The sequence below is a fragment of the Bison bison genome, unplaced genomic scaffold (assembly GCF_000754665.1).
Source record: "Bison bison bison isolate TAMUID 2011002044 unplaced genomic scaffold, Bison_UMD1.0 scf7180017864193, whole genome shotgun sequence".
Taxonomy (NCBI): Eukaryota; Metazoa; Chordata; class Mammalia; order Artiodactyla; family Bovidae; genus Bison; species Bison bison.
Window position 1 is genome coordinate 464,573 of NW_011494765.1, and position 16,213 is coordinate 480,785.

The 16,213-nt window shown below is 37.8% G+C and overlaps 1 protein-coding gene across 3 annotated transcripts in view; it reads right to left on the bottom strand.

Moving 5' to 3' along the window:
• Positions 1–991: 991 nt before the first annotated feature.
• The window catches only part of RC3H2 (ring finger and CCCH-type domains 2), a 49,881-nt gene continuing 34,659 nt past the window's right edge, over positions 992–16,213 (bottom strand). Inside the window, exons 10-20 of one of the 3 annotated variants that reach the window (XM_010844016.1) lie at positions 9,124–9,338; positions 8,024–8,457; positions 7,276–7,446; positions 5,367–5,513; positions 4,807–5,020; positions 4,490–4,574; positions 4,140–4,221; positions 3,906–4,040; positions 3,531–3,638; positions 3,285–3,433; positions 992–2,523 (exon numbers count right to left, since the gene is read on the bottom strand). In XM_010844016.1, the coding sequence (XP_010842318.1) occupies positions 2,328–2,523; positions 3,285–3,433; positions 3,531–3,638; positions 3,906–4,040; positions 4,140–4,221; positions 4,490–4,574; positions 4,807–5,020; positions 5,367–5,513; positions 7,276–7,446; positions 8,024–8,457; positions 9,124–9,338 (1,936 nt within the window). In that variant the 3' untranslated portion in view covers positions 992–2,327. The remainder of the gene's footprint in view (positions 2,524–3,284; positions 3,434–3,530; positions 3,639–3,905; positions 4,041–4,139; positions 4,222–4,489; positions 4,575–4,806; positions 5,021–5,366; positions 5,514–7,275; positions 7,447–8,023; positions 8,458–9,123; positions 9,339–16,213) is intronic. The other 2 variants (XM_010844018.1, XM_010844017.1) reach the window with 2 other exon arrangements.

A 16,213-nucleotide genomic window follows, 5' to 3' on the forward strand; every position in this document is an offset into this window, starting at 1 on the left:
ACCCTCAGAACGTGCTGAAGATGTTTTGCGTAGTTCTGTTGCACAGAGGGTTCTTTCCCTGAGGGCACATAAGGAGCTCTCAAACTGTTAATAGGTCTCTATTTTGTAACAAAATAGCAATTTTAAAATCTTAAAAAAAAATACATTACCTTCAACATGGAAGATCTCACTATTTAAATATCCATGAAATAGACATACTGGTTTGCATATCCTTTTTGGAAATACAAACAGCAAATAAAGTACATTGGAAGCATTTCAAATGTAATAAGCGCATATTTTATAGAAAGGTTCTGATATAAATTATATAACAATCACGTTCCTGTAATATCCTAGGCTAATTCATAATGTTGGAAATAAGTTAATGTAACATGGTTTAAAACTCTTGTTCCTATTCATTTCAGGTTACAGAGTGAAATAAATAAAATGTCTTTGCAGGGAAAGGGGCACTGGCCATGGCAAAAAGGTACAGTACTAACCAAAGGAAACTAAGTCAAGGCTACTGTGCTGTTATGCTACAAACAAACATCTTCATACATCTGAGTATTAAATAAATGTGTAAGATCTTCCATACTGACACCAGAATATCAAAACTACCCCTTTGTTTCTCAGGTATATTTACAACTTATCAGTCACCTTATGAGCATGTTCATTAAGACAGGTATCAAACACCAGTATTTACTCATTCTGATCAAGAAATTTCAGGGAAATGTCAACCCTCCCGCCCCTGGAAATGTGCACAAAACTTTTTATCAAAATCTTATCTGATACAATGCTGTGGTTTTGTAAAACAACTAAATAGCTCAGACGACCAATAACATGATCCTGTTTAAGCATCTTGCTAGCAGGAAAAGCCCTTACATACAGTACACCTGGTGAAAGATCAGCTTGGCTTAAAATATTCCAGTACAATTTTCAGAGTAAACAACTTCACAGAAGTTAATTAAAAAATAATAATAAAAAGTCAAACTAATCTTAAAGAAATGGGGGGGGGGGGGGGGGAACAAAGACACAAACTATAGGTAAGATCACCAGGAAGGAATGCCCAGCTTTTGTTTTCAAATGTTGACTGAAATTTAGGTTTCAGTAAAATATCTCCCACAAATCTGGAGCACAGCTGGTTGAACATACTGCATACTTTCAGATGCCAAGTCAAAACACTTTTCAGTCACATTTTAGCAGGGCAGCAATCATTCATGTTTTTAAGTATGAATAAAGGTTAGCCAATATTCTATTATTACATGGTTCATAGTCTTATCAACCTAACAGAAAACAAAGAAAATTAAACCCCAACATGAAGTAACAATAAACAATATTTAACCAAGATAATGCAATGAACATCCAAATTAATTAAATTAAAAACCCAGCAATACCATCTTGTTAGTCAGTGCAAACGCTACATACAGGGTTTTCTCAAAAAGCTGAAAGCACCTGATTCTTTTGCCAAGTCATCAGATTCAATAATGTACAGGCTTAAATCTGCATTTTAAAAAACTGCCATTACATTAGTGCATAATTTATCAAAATTGTAAAAACGATTCTGCATAACTTAGGAGAATTTAATATCTAGTACATCAGCTGAAAGACTTAGGCACTTGGTTATATATTTAATTACTTACTTCAACAAGTAGCCTGTGTATAAATATTAACAAAGCAGAAACTATTCTTGAAAAATGGAAAACTGAAAAAAAAGTTAAATGCTACAGATAAAAGCACTGCACCACACTCCTACATATAATGCAGTAAAGAAACCTAGTACATAACCCTGTAAAATTCTATGGTAAGAACGTCTAACTCCACTCTTCAAAATTTAAAAAAAAAAAAAAGAGGAAAAAAAATCCATGCAAAGTCCCATGAAAAAGATAAATAAAGCAGCTGGAATGAGATGGAAACTTCTCTCAGTGAAACATAAAATAGAAATAAATAAGTTAATTAAGTCTACTTTCACTAGATGTATCATTGTAGGATCCTGCTAGTTTAATAACTGAGTTGTTAATTTTCTATAGAAGCCATTTAAAATAGGAAATGGCTCAGTTACTGCACCGGATTGCTACAAACTCATAAAAAGCTGCTTGAAGCTTAAGTTAAATGTCCAAATTCCAATCACTTCTGGAAAGTGAACGTGTTACCCTAGTAAAGTAAATTTTCTTTTTTTTCATAATGCTAATGCAAGAGGGCTTAAAGTATCAAAGAGTCCACAGGAAATGGATGCCCCCAGTAATATCTTTTTTTTAAAAAAAATATACATTATATAATATATATTATATATATAAAAAGCTAGTGTAAATGCTTCCATGGTATGGTCACAAATTTGAAAGATGAACCTCCTTTCAGCTATTAACCATCTTCCCATTTGCAACGGATTTTAAAAAGTCGTTTTTATCTTCAGACATAACATGAGTTTTCAGAATGAGGTTGCCAACACTGACAGATGTGGTGATGGGTAGGCCACTCGCATTGCTGATGGACACTGGGAGTGGCTGGCTAAAGCAAGAAGTTACCGGCAGAATTGTTTTTTGCTCTTCCCTGGGAGAAAATAAATGACATTGAAAACAAATTAGCTTTAAGCGAAAACTTTTAGGAGTAACCATGCATGCTGAATAAAAGCTATAACACACTTTAAGAGCCCCTAGAAACAGCATATCTTTTTTTTTAGTGACTAAAAAAAAATCCCATTTTTGAAAAATTATAATAAAAAATTAGAAGATTGGTTAGTTTAAGGCCAACAAACTATCAAGTTCAAGATAAACCCATATTTTTGGCAGTAATTATACTAAAGATCGAGAATATCTTAACATGATTTTTTTAAAGGGAAACCCTTTATTTAGGTTTTAATTCTGCATTTTGTAGTTTTGATGCTTGCCTGTCAGACAGTGAAAGTATAACCTGATTGTTGTTCAGTCGCTAAGTCACGTCTGACTCTTTGTGACACCAAGAGCTGCAGCATGCCAGGCCTCCCTGTCCTTCACTATCTCCCTGAGTTTGCTTAAACTCATGTCCAGAGTCAGTGATGACATCCAACCATCTTATCCTTCTGATGCTCAAGTATAAAAATAAACATTGATCCCAATAAAAAGCAAGTTTGAGGCTACTAGCATGGAGCACTTTGATAGTTCAAATTTACCTCTGCTCTCCTAAAAATCCAGACTGACCAAATCATTGCCTTATTACTATGAGGTTTTCCCCTCATAGGATAAAATCAAAAATGAATTTAATGGTGTATCTATTTCTCTTTAAATATTCATGGCTTATGCCCAGTGGTTATGAATCTTACGTCTAACACTCACAGAATCACACGGTCTTCACCTAAACTCTGTCTCTTCTGCTCCAGAGGCTCCTCTTGGTGCTGCTGGACTGGATGCCCATTCTCTACTGCTGTTCCATTCAGCAACTGATCATTTTGAGAACTGATACCAAGCTGTATGTCCAGGATCTCCTACGCAAATAAAATGTTAATCCTTCGGGAGGAACATGTTGTGTACTTTAATTTCCAGTGGAGTAAAGCCTCCTGGATATCTAATTGTGGTACTTACTTCAATCTGTTCACCTTGTCCATCAGGTTCATCAGTATCAAGTGCTGACAGCTCTAACTCAATATCCCTATCAGGCTTAGTATCAGCTGCATCTTCTGTATAATCACTCTGTAATTAAGAAAAATACTGATTTCATATCTGTGGAAACTGGGGCTTCCCTTTTAAATGAAAATGCGAATCTCAATGACTGATATAAGAAAAGAAATCTGGGATTACAATTTTATTGCTACTGTTAAATTTTAAAAGCAATCATCTACCAGAAAAAGCCATGCTAAGTAATGGCATAAAATGCACTAAACAATGGATAAAAAAACATGCAGCAGCAGCAAACAGCAAATATACCAGGGATGAAGCTGAGAGGGTCAGTGTCCTTACCTCTCCATTTCTCAGTTCAATTTCCTTACTTAGAAGATTTAATGTGAGGTGACGGCCTTCATCCAGGGAATTCCACTTCTGTTGCATAGCCAGAGCATTGGCCTCCCTCTGAAGAAGCAATGAGTTACTCTTGGCCTAGAGGGGAAAAAAAAGAGAGTCAGGTTCCAGCCTTTAGCTTTTCAACATCATTCTTTTTTTAAAAATAAACTCAAAGCTGACTGACACAGAGCCTACCTGCTGAAGTTCAATGCTCAAAAGGTCTCCAGTACTGGAATGCTTTCTATGACCAGATAAATCGGTAACAATGAATCTGTCGCTTTAAAGAGAAATTTGTTTACTGTTACAAAATGAAGCAACTAAAGAAGTAATGACTATATAATAACTATATACTATATATGTTTTACATAACAGATCAACCCTGAAAGTTTCAATCATTATTCCAGATGTAAACTTTTTTCAGAAATTCATTATATAGTTAACACTAGCAAAACACAGTTCATGAATAACTGGGACTTCGATCTGTACTTTGGGAATATAGACAAGTCTGAGAATAGAGAATCCTAAAGAATTAAGAGCAACATTACCGTTCAATATAATGTGCTGATGATGTAGCCTCATTACCATATGAACTCCACCTTGAATCAACAGCATTGACATAAGGTACATAATCTGTAGAAAGAAACAATGACCAGAAAAGTGGAAAATTAGATGCAGATGTGAATGTATACCTTCCCCCAAAAATCCACTTTTATCTAAGTAGCCATGCTCTCCTGGCTAAGCTGTTTAACTCTAGGTTTACAGTGGTTGTTAAATGGAGAGACATGTTCTATACCTAACAGAGTGAGGATTATAAAGCACAGTGCTAGACCATACCAGGTGAAGTACTAATGATATGGATTACCTGATACACTGATGGGCTTGGTTGCACTTCCTTGGGAAGCAGTGGCCTGGACAGGGTCCGTGGTATGGTAACCAGTACGGGAAGATCTAGAAATCGCACCCCATTTTGAGATGATGGGTCCATCACTAAAAGGAATTATTGGATCTTCTTCTTTTGTCCTTCTCTGAGTTTCAAATAAATGCACTCTTCTCTTAACATCCCCACTGTCCAGGTCCTGTATAAACAGAAGAAAATAAATAGATCGTGGGCAATTATTTCAGCTAATAATACAAGTAAAAGCTTTCAAAAAAACATGAAATTAGGTTCTCTGGTAAATTTAATATTAACTGTATATCTCAGTCATAACCCAACATCTATTTTTAAAACACTATGTTCAAATAATTTAAACACTGAAAAAAATAAAATAAAATAAACACTGGGTGCAATTTATTTCAGACTTACCTAAATATATCTGCTGCTTACAGATGAGTTACTGTATATAGCAACAAAATGAAGACGAAAGCTTTCAATCATTCTAAAATTTGAATCAACATGCATAACCCTTGCCCCCCAAATCATACCATTAATACCGCATTTGAATTAGCAATCACATCTCTGGGCTCTGAATCAATGGCATTTATACAAGAACCGATGGTGCCACAAGACCAGGGAGAATAATGGGAAAGATGATCATCTTCAAATTTTGTGCCACTCACATTTTCAGAGAACTGGTTAAAAAAAGAACGAAAAATAAAAGCAAAGGCAATTGATAAGAAATTTAAATTACAAACTTGTAACTAACATAAAGTAACTATTATAGAATTCACAGCACTTTATAGTGAATAATTAAACATTCAATAACTAATATAAAAACTGTAAAAAGTTATAAATAGTACGTATTTATATTACATCTTAACAGAAACAGAATGCCTTCTCTTTTTCACTTTGTCCTTTAAGAATTCATAAGGAACCCCAGAATGACACTACCCAGAATAAAAAACAATTTACAGCATGCCTCTAACATGGTACAAAGTGCTCCAAAAAATGAAAAAAGGCAAAAAAAACACACACATACATAAACACATACATAGAAATACATTTTCGTATTAAGCAAGTGGCAACACTCTTCTCAAGATGGTTAGCTGCTTTGAAGAAGTCTAATTTTGATGAGATAAATTTGGATCGGGATTGGTTCAAGATGGCAGAGTAGAAGGACATGCGCTCATCTCCTCCTGCGAGAGCACTGAAATTGCAACTAGGTGTTAAACAAACATCGACTGGAGGATGCTAGAACCCATGAAAAAAAGATACCTGACACGTCCAAAGACAAAGGAGAAACCACACTGATGTGGTAGGAAGGGTACAATCACAATGAAACCAAATCCCATACCAGCCAGATGAGTGACCCACAAACTGGTTAACAATAATACCAAAGAAGTTCTCCCACTATTGTGAAGATTCTGAGCCCCAGGTCAGGCTTCCCAGCCTGGAGATCTGACAAAGGGACTGGGAAGATGAATTTAAAAATTCAAATTTATGGATGGAAAAATATGCTATCTAGGATTTTTAAAAAAATATGTCTATTTTAAAAATTCAACAGTTACGGATGGAAAAATATGATGTCTAGGATTACTTCCAGGATTATTTCAAAATAAATCAGTAGGAAGAAGGGCTACAAATGAAACAAGATTGGCTGAGTTGATAACTGTATAATGGATACATGAAGTTTATTACTATTCTCTTTTTGCATATGTTGAAATTTTGTAAACTTAATGAAAAGGTTAGAAAAAAAATTTATATTAGTATATCTAGGGATAGGGAATAAACCAGATGAATCAAAGAAAAATTAACGGTTTGCTCTAAATATAACAGTATGGAAAACAGGGTACATTAAAACAATCCTGGTACAAAACCTGTCTTGAAATGATAAGAACAATACTTAACAGTGATTTAAAACACCATGAATAATAGTCATTTCTGCACTTCTTGTGAAGTAGGGAAGAAACGCCTCAGACAGACCAGAATTCAAATCCAAGCTATTTATAGGCTCAATTTATTACTTGGGCAAATTACTTAACTTCTCTGAGTAGGATTCCTAACCTATAAAATATGGGTAATACCTGCCCCCTAAGGATTTTGTAAGAATTAAATAACATGTAAATGCTTAGCACAGTGCCTGGCCACGTAAGTGCTCAATAAATGGTGGGTATAAATCTTATTTATCAATAAAATCTATAAAAATAAGGAGAACTATAGTGCTGGAAAGACTTGAATTCTTGGTGGAAAAGGACTGTGATTTGTTAGCAGTCTTCAGTGTCACAATGCCTGGCCATAGAGCTTACATACTCAATGTTTATTGAATTAAACTCAACTGCCACCAAACCAATGCAAAATATCCAACACAGCTATCCCTAGGTTGAATGAGTGCTCTGAAGTCAGTCGTCTGACCTGTCCCTGCAACATCAAGTGATTAAAACCTTTCTTTCTTACATCAGTGCGAAAGTCTACACTGAATAGAGGAGAAGGTGGTGTTGGTGACTGTGTTGCCACAGGAAGAGTTGAAGAGACAAGAGGTGCTTTCTGAGTGTGGTACTGTGCCCACTGCTCTGGCTTTCTTCTTATCTGCTCCTCGCAACTGGTCTTCAAATGACCACAAGGTTCCTAAGGGGGGACAAAAGAAACAATCTTAATCATCTAGGGAGCAGTAAATAAATTTAACTATGCTCTGTGGAAATAATGTGAACATTTATTATACTGTTGGGACAAAAAAGAATACAGAAGGGAAGTCCCCCTAGCCTATTCTCCATACACTTAAATGAAAGGGTTTAAATAATGTTAAGAGTAAAATCTGAGCACTCACTTTTCTGGTTTAGGAAAATCGTATGTATATATGTGGGGATAGTAAAAAACAGGCCCTGTCTTTGTATCTTGAAGATTTCTTTTTACTTTCTGATCACTTTCGTATCCAAACATAACATTTATTGAGCATGTATATTCATCAGGTCCAAGTCTAAGAGCTTTTTCTGATTTAATCCTCACAACAGCCTTATGAGGTAGGTACTACTATTATTTCCATCAAAAGTGAAAAAACTGACATAGAGAAGTCAAGTAAATTCCATTAAGTTACACAATTAGTAAGTGGAGGAGCCAGGATATACCCAAATGTTGTAACATCAGACACTAGACTCTTAACCACTGTGCTGTACTAGCTAGCATTCCTAGTTCCATTATCACTTACCCTTGGTAAAGGCACAGTTGTCCTTGGCTCACTTGGTGGCTGACAAGCCACTGAATAATACCCATCTAATGAGTTATATCTTTCCCGCAAAGACGTCTGATACACTGACGAGTGCATCACATCCATTGGAGGTAAAGAATTGCTTCTAATAATGTCATCTCGTTGGTACATAGGTGGGCGCCAGATGCGCCTGCTGTCGTACACAGGAGCATACATTCCAGAAGGTACTGGGGGAACTGGTCCATACGGCTGCGGAGGAGGAGGTTGGTAAGGAGAAGAATTCATTCGATCTCGAGGGGAAAATGTACTGTAATGATCGGCATATGGCATGGAAGCAGGTGGGAGGGAGGACTCTGGAACATTATTGGACCTCACAAAGCGAGGAACACAGGGAGCCACACCAGCTGGTACCGTTGGAGGTGGTGGGTAGTATCCTTGAAAATTGGAAAGAGGAATATTTAATGTAATTTTAGTAATATTTAACATCTTATAATGGTTTAAGTCTAAAGCAGCCTTTAATGTGGGAAAATAACATAAGTTTTGAATTTTAGTTACCCCTGGATTACAAAGATACTACATGCTTTCAAGACACCACTATATCAAAATCCTTAACATTCAACATTTTGTTAAACTGCTCCTTAAAAACATACAATGAACTATTAACAGATGCCTGGTAAATTTCCTTCGAGGGCCACAGGTTTTGGTTTAAGTAATTAGTTAGATCATTGATTCTTAAATCTTTTGGGGAGCAGAGTTTAAAGACATCCTTCATAACCATATAAGCTGTGTGCTGTCCTTTCAAAATTATACTTTAAGTGTATATACACCAAACACTTAGTATATTATTTCTGAGGATATACAAAACTCACTAAAGCTCATCATGAACCCCATATTTGATTCATAGGACTGAGAAATATTAAAACTATTGGTAGGTAGAATCATAGATTCTTAAGACAGGAAGAAAATTTAAGGGTCATACAGTCCAAAGGATTAATTTTTTTAATGTAGATATTCTAGATAGCTATAAATGACTCAATGATTTACTACAACAAATGTTATATTGTAGTTTCTTTTTCTTAGAATTATCTAAAATCACTTACCAGTCTGTGGGTACTGTGGGACTTCAAAGGGTATCTGAGTCCTTGGATCTTGAAAATACTGAATGTTTTCAGAATGCTGAGGATATACTGGTACTCTAGTGATAAATGGGCTGGATTTTGGAGGCACAGAATTCAGCTCTGTTCCAGCACTAGTGGGCCCAGCTGAGGTAGCCGCTACATTACTTACAGGAGTCTTGGGTGGAGAGCCAATTTTACTAGAGAAAAAATTTAACAAATGGAAATGATACATCACTGCCTATGTCCGTTAAGTCTTCATCATTAGGAATTTTTCATAAAATTATATAGTGACCATTGACAGACAATGCTTCAGGTTTTTCAGGTGACAAATAAGGCAATGAATTTTACTGCTACCTTCTACTATTAGTTCACAAGATTATAGTAAAAGATATCATATTTTGGTGAGGGTGAAAAAAAAAACCACAAATTCCAGGTAGGACTGTTCTATTAAGAGTTAAGATTAATTGAAATGTAAACTCAATGAAGAAAGGCGATTTTCGTCCATTTTGTTAACTTCTATATCCCTAGGACTGTAAACGTTTGTGGCATATAGAAGGCACTCAGTAGTATTTGTTGGACAAATGGGAAAGTTCCTGCCACACAGTAGGTAGTCAGTAAATATCTGCTGGACAAACAGAATACCAATAAAATGGTATTACTCATTAAACTAATGCAAAACACATAAGCTTTCTTTTATTTAAAAAAAAGAAAACACAAATGACTTTTTGTTGAGTCACCACGCAATCACTTCCAGAGGATCTTACCGTGGCTTCTTACATCCTCTGAAGAAGTCAAACTCTGGCAGAGAGAAGATATGTGGTGGTAACTGAAGAAAAAGATCTTGTTAATGATGCAGGAATTCAATACACTGCATCTCAAACTAAAGAAGCCCTTATTAAAGCAACAGTTTTATAAACAACAAGGAATATGGGGTGCCTTTAAGTCTAGCTGAGATTAATCTAGAAGATGCTTACTTTTATGTGTATTTGTGTATCAAAATGTAGAAAATAACTAAGAAATTGTAGATAAGAATAGTAAGTACAAACAGCTTAGACGTTAAAGGTATTTTAGTGCTGGGCTTACTCTTTGAAGTTCAATAAAGGCAAGAAGGAAAATAATTAGGATTTCCTCATAACAACAGTAAGTCAATTCAGTCACTCAGTCGGGTCCGATTCTTTGTGACCCCATGGACTGCAGCACGTCAGGCTTCCCTGTCCATCACCAACTCCAGGAGCTTACTCAAACCCATGTCCATTGAGTCGGCGATGCCATGCAACCATCTCATCCTCTGTCGTCCCCTTCTCCTCCTGCCCTCAATCTTTCCCATCATCAGGGTCTTTTCAAATGAGTCAGTTCTCTGGATCAGGTGGCCAAAGTTTTGGAGCTTCAGCTTCAGCATCAGACCTTCCAATGAATACTCAGGATTGATCTTCTTTAGGATGGACTAGTTGGATCTCCCTGCGGTCCAAGTGACTCTCTAGAGTTTTCTCCAACATCACAGATCAAAAGCATCAATTCTTTGGCGCTCAGCTTTCTCTATAGTCCAACTCTTACATCCATACATGACTACTGGAAAACCATAGCTTTGAAAAGACGGACATTCGTTGGCAAAGTAATATCTTTAATATCTCTGCTTTTTAATATGCTGTATAGGTTGGTCATAACTTTCCTTCCAAGGAGCAAGAGTCTTTTAATTTCATGGCTGCAGTCACCATCTGCAGTGATTTTGGAGCCCAAAAAAAAGTCTGTCACTGTTTCCATTGTTTCCCCATCTATTTCCCATGAAGTGATGGGACCAGATGCCATGGTTTTAGTTTTCTGAATGTTAAGTTTTAAGCCAACTATTTCTCTCTCCTCCTTCACTTTCATCAAGAGGATCTTTAGTTCTTCGCTTTCTGCTGTAAGGGTGGTATCATCTGCATATGTGAGGTTATTGGTATTTCTTGCAGCAATCTTGATACCAGCTTGTGCTTCATCCAGCCTGGCATCATGCATGATGTATTTTGCATATAAATTAACTAAGCAGGGTGACAAAATACAGCCTTGACGTACTCCTTCCCTGATTTGGAACCAGTCTGTTGTTCCATGTCCAGTTCTAACTGTTGCTTCTTGACCCGCATACAGATTTCTCAGGAGGCAGGTGAAGTGGCCTGGTATTTCCATCTCTTTAAAAATTTTCCAGAGTTTGTTTTAATGTACACAGCAATTACTAAGCTTATTCTAGGCAATATGCTAAGTGCTTTACACAGATTATCTGCTTTTCCGTATCAGAATGTCACATACCATAAAATCTGGATAAGTACTTTTGGAATGGCAAATTCTTAGACTGCAGGAAAAAGGCACTCAAATTCATGACAAGGTTCAAGTTCAGGTAAGTTCAGTCATGCAGTCATGTCTGACTCTTTGTGACCTCATGGACTGCAGCATGCCAGACTTCCCTGTCCATCACCAACTCCCGGAGCTTACACAAACTCATGTCCGTTGAGTTGGTGATGCAACCATCTCATCCTTTGTCATCCCCTTCTCCTCCCACCTTCAATCTTTCCCAGCATCAGAGTCTTTTCAAATGGGTCAGTTCTCCACATCAGGTGGCCAAAGTTTTGGAGTTTCAGCTTCAACATCAGGCCTTCCAATGAATATTCAGGACTGATTTCCCTTAGGATGGACTAGTTGGATCTCCTTGCAGTCCAAGGGATTCTCAAGAGTCTTCTCCAACACCACAGTTTAAAAGCATCAATTCTTTGGCGCTCAGCTTTCTTCACAGTCCAACTCTCACATCCATATACGATTACTGGAAAAACCATACCTTTGACTAGACGGACCTTCGTTGGCAAAGTAATGTCTCTGCTTTTTAATATGCTGTATAGGTTGGTCATAACTTTTCTTCCAAGGAGCAAGCGTCTTTTAATTTCATGGCTGCAGTCACCATCTGCAGTGATTTTGGAGCCCAAAATATAAAGTCTGTCACTGTTTCCCCATCTATTTGCCATGAAGTAATGGAACCGGATGCCATGATCTTAGTTTTCTGAATGTTGAGTTTTAAGCCAACATTTTCACTCTCCTTTCACCTTCATCAAGAGGCTCTTTAGTTCTTTGCTTTCTGCCATAAGGGTGGTGTCATCTGCATATCTGAGGTTAATGATATTTCTCCTGGCAATCTTGATTCCAGCTTGTGCTTCATCCAGCCTGGCATTTCACATGATGTAGTCTGCATATAAGTTAAATAACCAGGGTGACAATATCCAGCCTTGAAATACTCCTTTCCCAATTTGGAACCAGTCTTGTTCCATGTCCAGTTCTAACTGTTGCCTCTTGAACCGCATACAGATTTCTCAGGAGGTAGGTAAGGTGGTCTATTATTCCCATCTCTTTAAGAATTTTCCACAGTTTGCTGGATCCAGACAGTCAAAGGCTTTGACGTCGTCAATGAAGCAGAAGTAGACATTTTTCTGAAACTCTCATCTCTGGTTCCTCTACTTTTTCTAAATCCAGCTTGAAAAATCTGGTAGTTCACAGTTCACATACTGTTGAAGTATGGCTTGGAGAATTTTGAACATTACTTTGCTAGCATGTGAGATGAGTGCAACTGTGTGTTAGTTTGAACATTCTTTAGCATTGTCTTTTTTGGGGATTGGAATGAAAACTGACCTTTTTCAGTCCTGTGGCCACTGCTGAGTTTTCCAAATTTGCTGGCATATTGAGTGCAGCACTTTAACAGCATCATCTTTTAGGATTGAAAAAGCTCAACTGGAATTCCATCACCTCCACTAGCTTTGTTCATAGTGATGCTTCCTAAGGCCCACTTGACTTTGCATTCCAGGAGGTCTGGTTCTAGATGACAAGGTTCAAAGCCATATGAAATCATGCAAGCTATCCCAAAAATTCAGATTTAAGGAAAAAATCTAACTTTCCATCTCATTCTGGCCAGATAGCTAGATTACTATAGCTACATTCTAGATGAATTTCAGGATTCCAGGCCCTTCTTCACAGTAGACCCTCCTCAGTTCACTTCAGTTGCTCAGTCGTGTCCGACTCTGGCCTCCCTGTCCATCACCAACTCCCAGAGCTGGCTCAAACTCATGTCCATCGAGTCAGTGATGCCATGTAACCATCTCATCCTCTGTCATCCCCCTTTCCCTGCCTTCAATCTTTCCCAGCATCAGGGTCTTTTCCAATGAATCAGTTCTTCACATCATGTGGCCAAAGAATTGGAGTTTCAGCTTCAGCATCAGTCCTTCCAATGAATATTCAGGACTGACTTCCTTTAGGACTGACTGGTTTGATCTCCTTGCAGTCCCTCTTACCTACATGCTTTTGTCTGAGCTGCTTTTTCCATTGACAAGACCCTTCCTTCCTAACTAGTCATAGTTTTGGAATAGTTCAGGTGTCATCACCTTACTGCTAAAAAATTTTCCACAATTAACCTCAGACAGAATTATTGCTATTTTTCGTGTTTTAGTTAACACTTGGAACACAACACTGCTGCAGTACCTTTCAGCATATATTGTATCTGTTCATATCTGTTTCCCAAGCTACACTGGAAGACACTGAGAGGTAGGGAGTATTATTTAGTTCATTTTCATTAACTATGCTAACTGGTCTGATATGTGGCACAGAGCAGAAGATTTACAATTTTTGAATCAATGAATAAATGATTTACTTAGATTTTCTTATTTTTGAAAGTTTTTAAACACTGAGATATAATTTACACTTACAAAGTGTACAATTCAGTGATTTCTGGTATATTCCCAAGGTTGTGCAACCATCACCATTATCTTATTCTGTAGAAGCATTTTCATCACCTCTCAAAGAAACCTGTATTCATTAGCATCTATTTCCCATTCCCTTGTTCCCCCAGCCACAGCCTCTAGCAACTACTTATCTACTTTCTGTCTCCTATGGATTTGCCTATTCTGGACATTCACATAAATGGAATTCTACCATAATGGCTTTTGTATCTAGCTTCTTCCACTTAACATAATGTTTTCAAGGTTCATCCATATTGTAATACGTACTAGTACCTTACTCTTTCATGGTTGAGTGACATTATGGTTTTACAACTTTACCTTGCCAAAATCTTTCAAAAGCTCATTTCCTTAGCATGTTTAACACAAGGTATCCATTATCTGCTGCCAAGGTACACATCTAAATTTTCTTCCAATACTTCTCCCAGCAATATAATATTTCCCTGTTCTTTGATCCAACTGCAATATTGCTTCACTTATGTAAATGCTGTCTCCCCCATTATGTCATAAGTTTCTTAAAGGCACAGATATACATCTCATGTATTTTCAAGAGTGCCAAAAGCAGAGCTCAGAATTAGTGTATAAGCAACATTTGCTAAACTAGACAATGTTCTCTATCTCTTTCAAGACCTCTCTGAGGGAAGACCATCAGATCAGATCAGATCAGTCGCTCAGTGGTGTCTGACTCTTTGCGACCCCATGAATCGCAGCACGCCAGGCCTCCCTGTTCAACACCAACTCCCAGAGTTCATTGAGACTCACGTCCATCAAGTCAGTGATGCCATCCAGCCATCTCATCCTCTGTCGTCCCTTTCTCCTCCTGCCCCCAATCCCTCCCAGTATCAGAGTCTTTTCCAAGGAGTCAACTCTTCGCATGAGGTGGCCAAAGTACTGGAGTTTCAGCTTCAGCATCATTCCCTCCAAAGAAATCCCAGGGCTGATCTCCTTCAGAAAGGACTGGTTGGATCTCCTTGCAGTCCAAGGGACTCTTAAGAGTCTTCTCCAACACCACAGTTCAAAAGCATCAATTCTTCGGCACTCAGCCCTCTTCACAGTCCAACTCTCACATCCATACATGACCACAGGAAAAACCATAGCCTTGACTAGACGAACCTTTGTTGGCAAAGTAATGTCTCTGCTTTTGAACATGCTATCTAGGTTGGTCATAACTTTCCTTCCAAGGAGTAAGTGTCTTTTAATTTCATGGCTGCAGTCACCATCTGCAGTGATTTTGGAGCCCCCAAAAATAAAGTCTGACACTGTTTCCACTGTTTCCCCATCTATTTCCCATGAAGTGATGGGACCGGATGCCATGATCTTCATTTTCTGAATGTTGAGCTTTAAGCTAACTTTTTCACTCTCCACTTTCACTTTCATCAAGAGGCTCTTTAGTTCCTCTTTACTTTCTGCCATAAGGGTGGTGGCATCTGCATATCTGAGGTTATTGATATTTCTCCCGGCAATCTTGATTCCAGCTTGTGTTTCTTCCAGTTCTGCGTTTCTCATGATGTACTCTGCATAGAAGTTAAATAAGCAGGGTGACAATATACAGCCTTGACGTACTCCTTTTTCTATTTGGAACCAGTCTGTTGTTCCATGTCCAGTTCTAACTGTTGCTTCCTGACCTGCATACAAATTTCTCAAGAGGCAGGTCAGGTGGTCTAGTATTCCCATCTCTTTCAGAATTTTCCACAGTTTACTGGATCCACACAGTCAAAGGCTTTGGCATAGTCAATAAAGCAGAAATAGATGCTTTTCTGGAACTCTCTTGCTTTTCCATGATCCAGCGGATGTTGGCACTTTGATCCCTGGTTCCTCTGCCTTTTCTAAAACCAGCTTGAACATTTGGAAGTTCACGGTTCACACACTGCTGAAGCTGGCTTGGAGGATTTTGAGCATTACTTTACTAGCGTGCGAGATGAGTGCCATTGTGCGGTAGTTTGAGCATTCTCTGGCATTGCCTTTCTTTGGGATTGGAATGAAAACTGACCTTTTCCAGTCCTGTGGCCACTGCTGAGTTTTCCAAATTTGCTGGCATATTGAGTGCAGCACTTTCACAGCATCATCTTTCAGGATTTGGAATAGCTCAACTGGAATTCCATCACCTCCACTAGCTTTGTTCCTAGTAATGCTTTCTAAGGCCCACTTGACTTCACATTCCTGGATGTCTGGCTCTAGGTCAGTGATCACACCATCGTGATTATCTGCATCATGAAGATCTTTTTTGTACAGTTCTTCTGTGTATTCTTGCCATCTCTTCTTAATATCTTCTGCTTCTGTTAAGTCCATACCATTTCTGTCCTTTATCGAGCCCATCTTTGCATGAA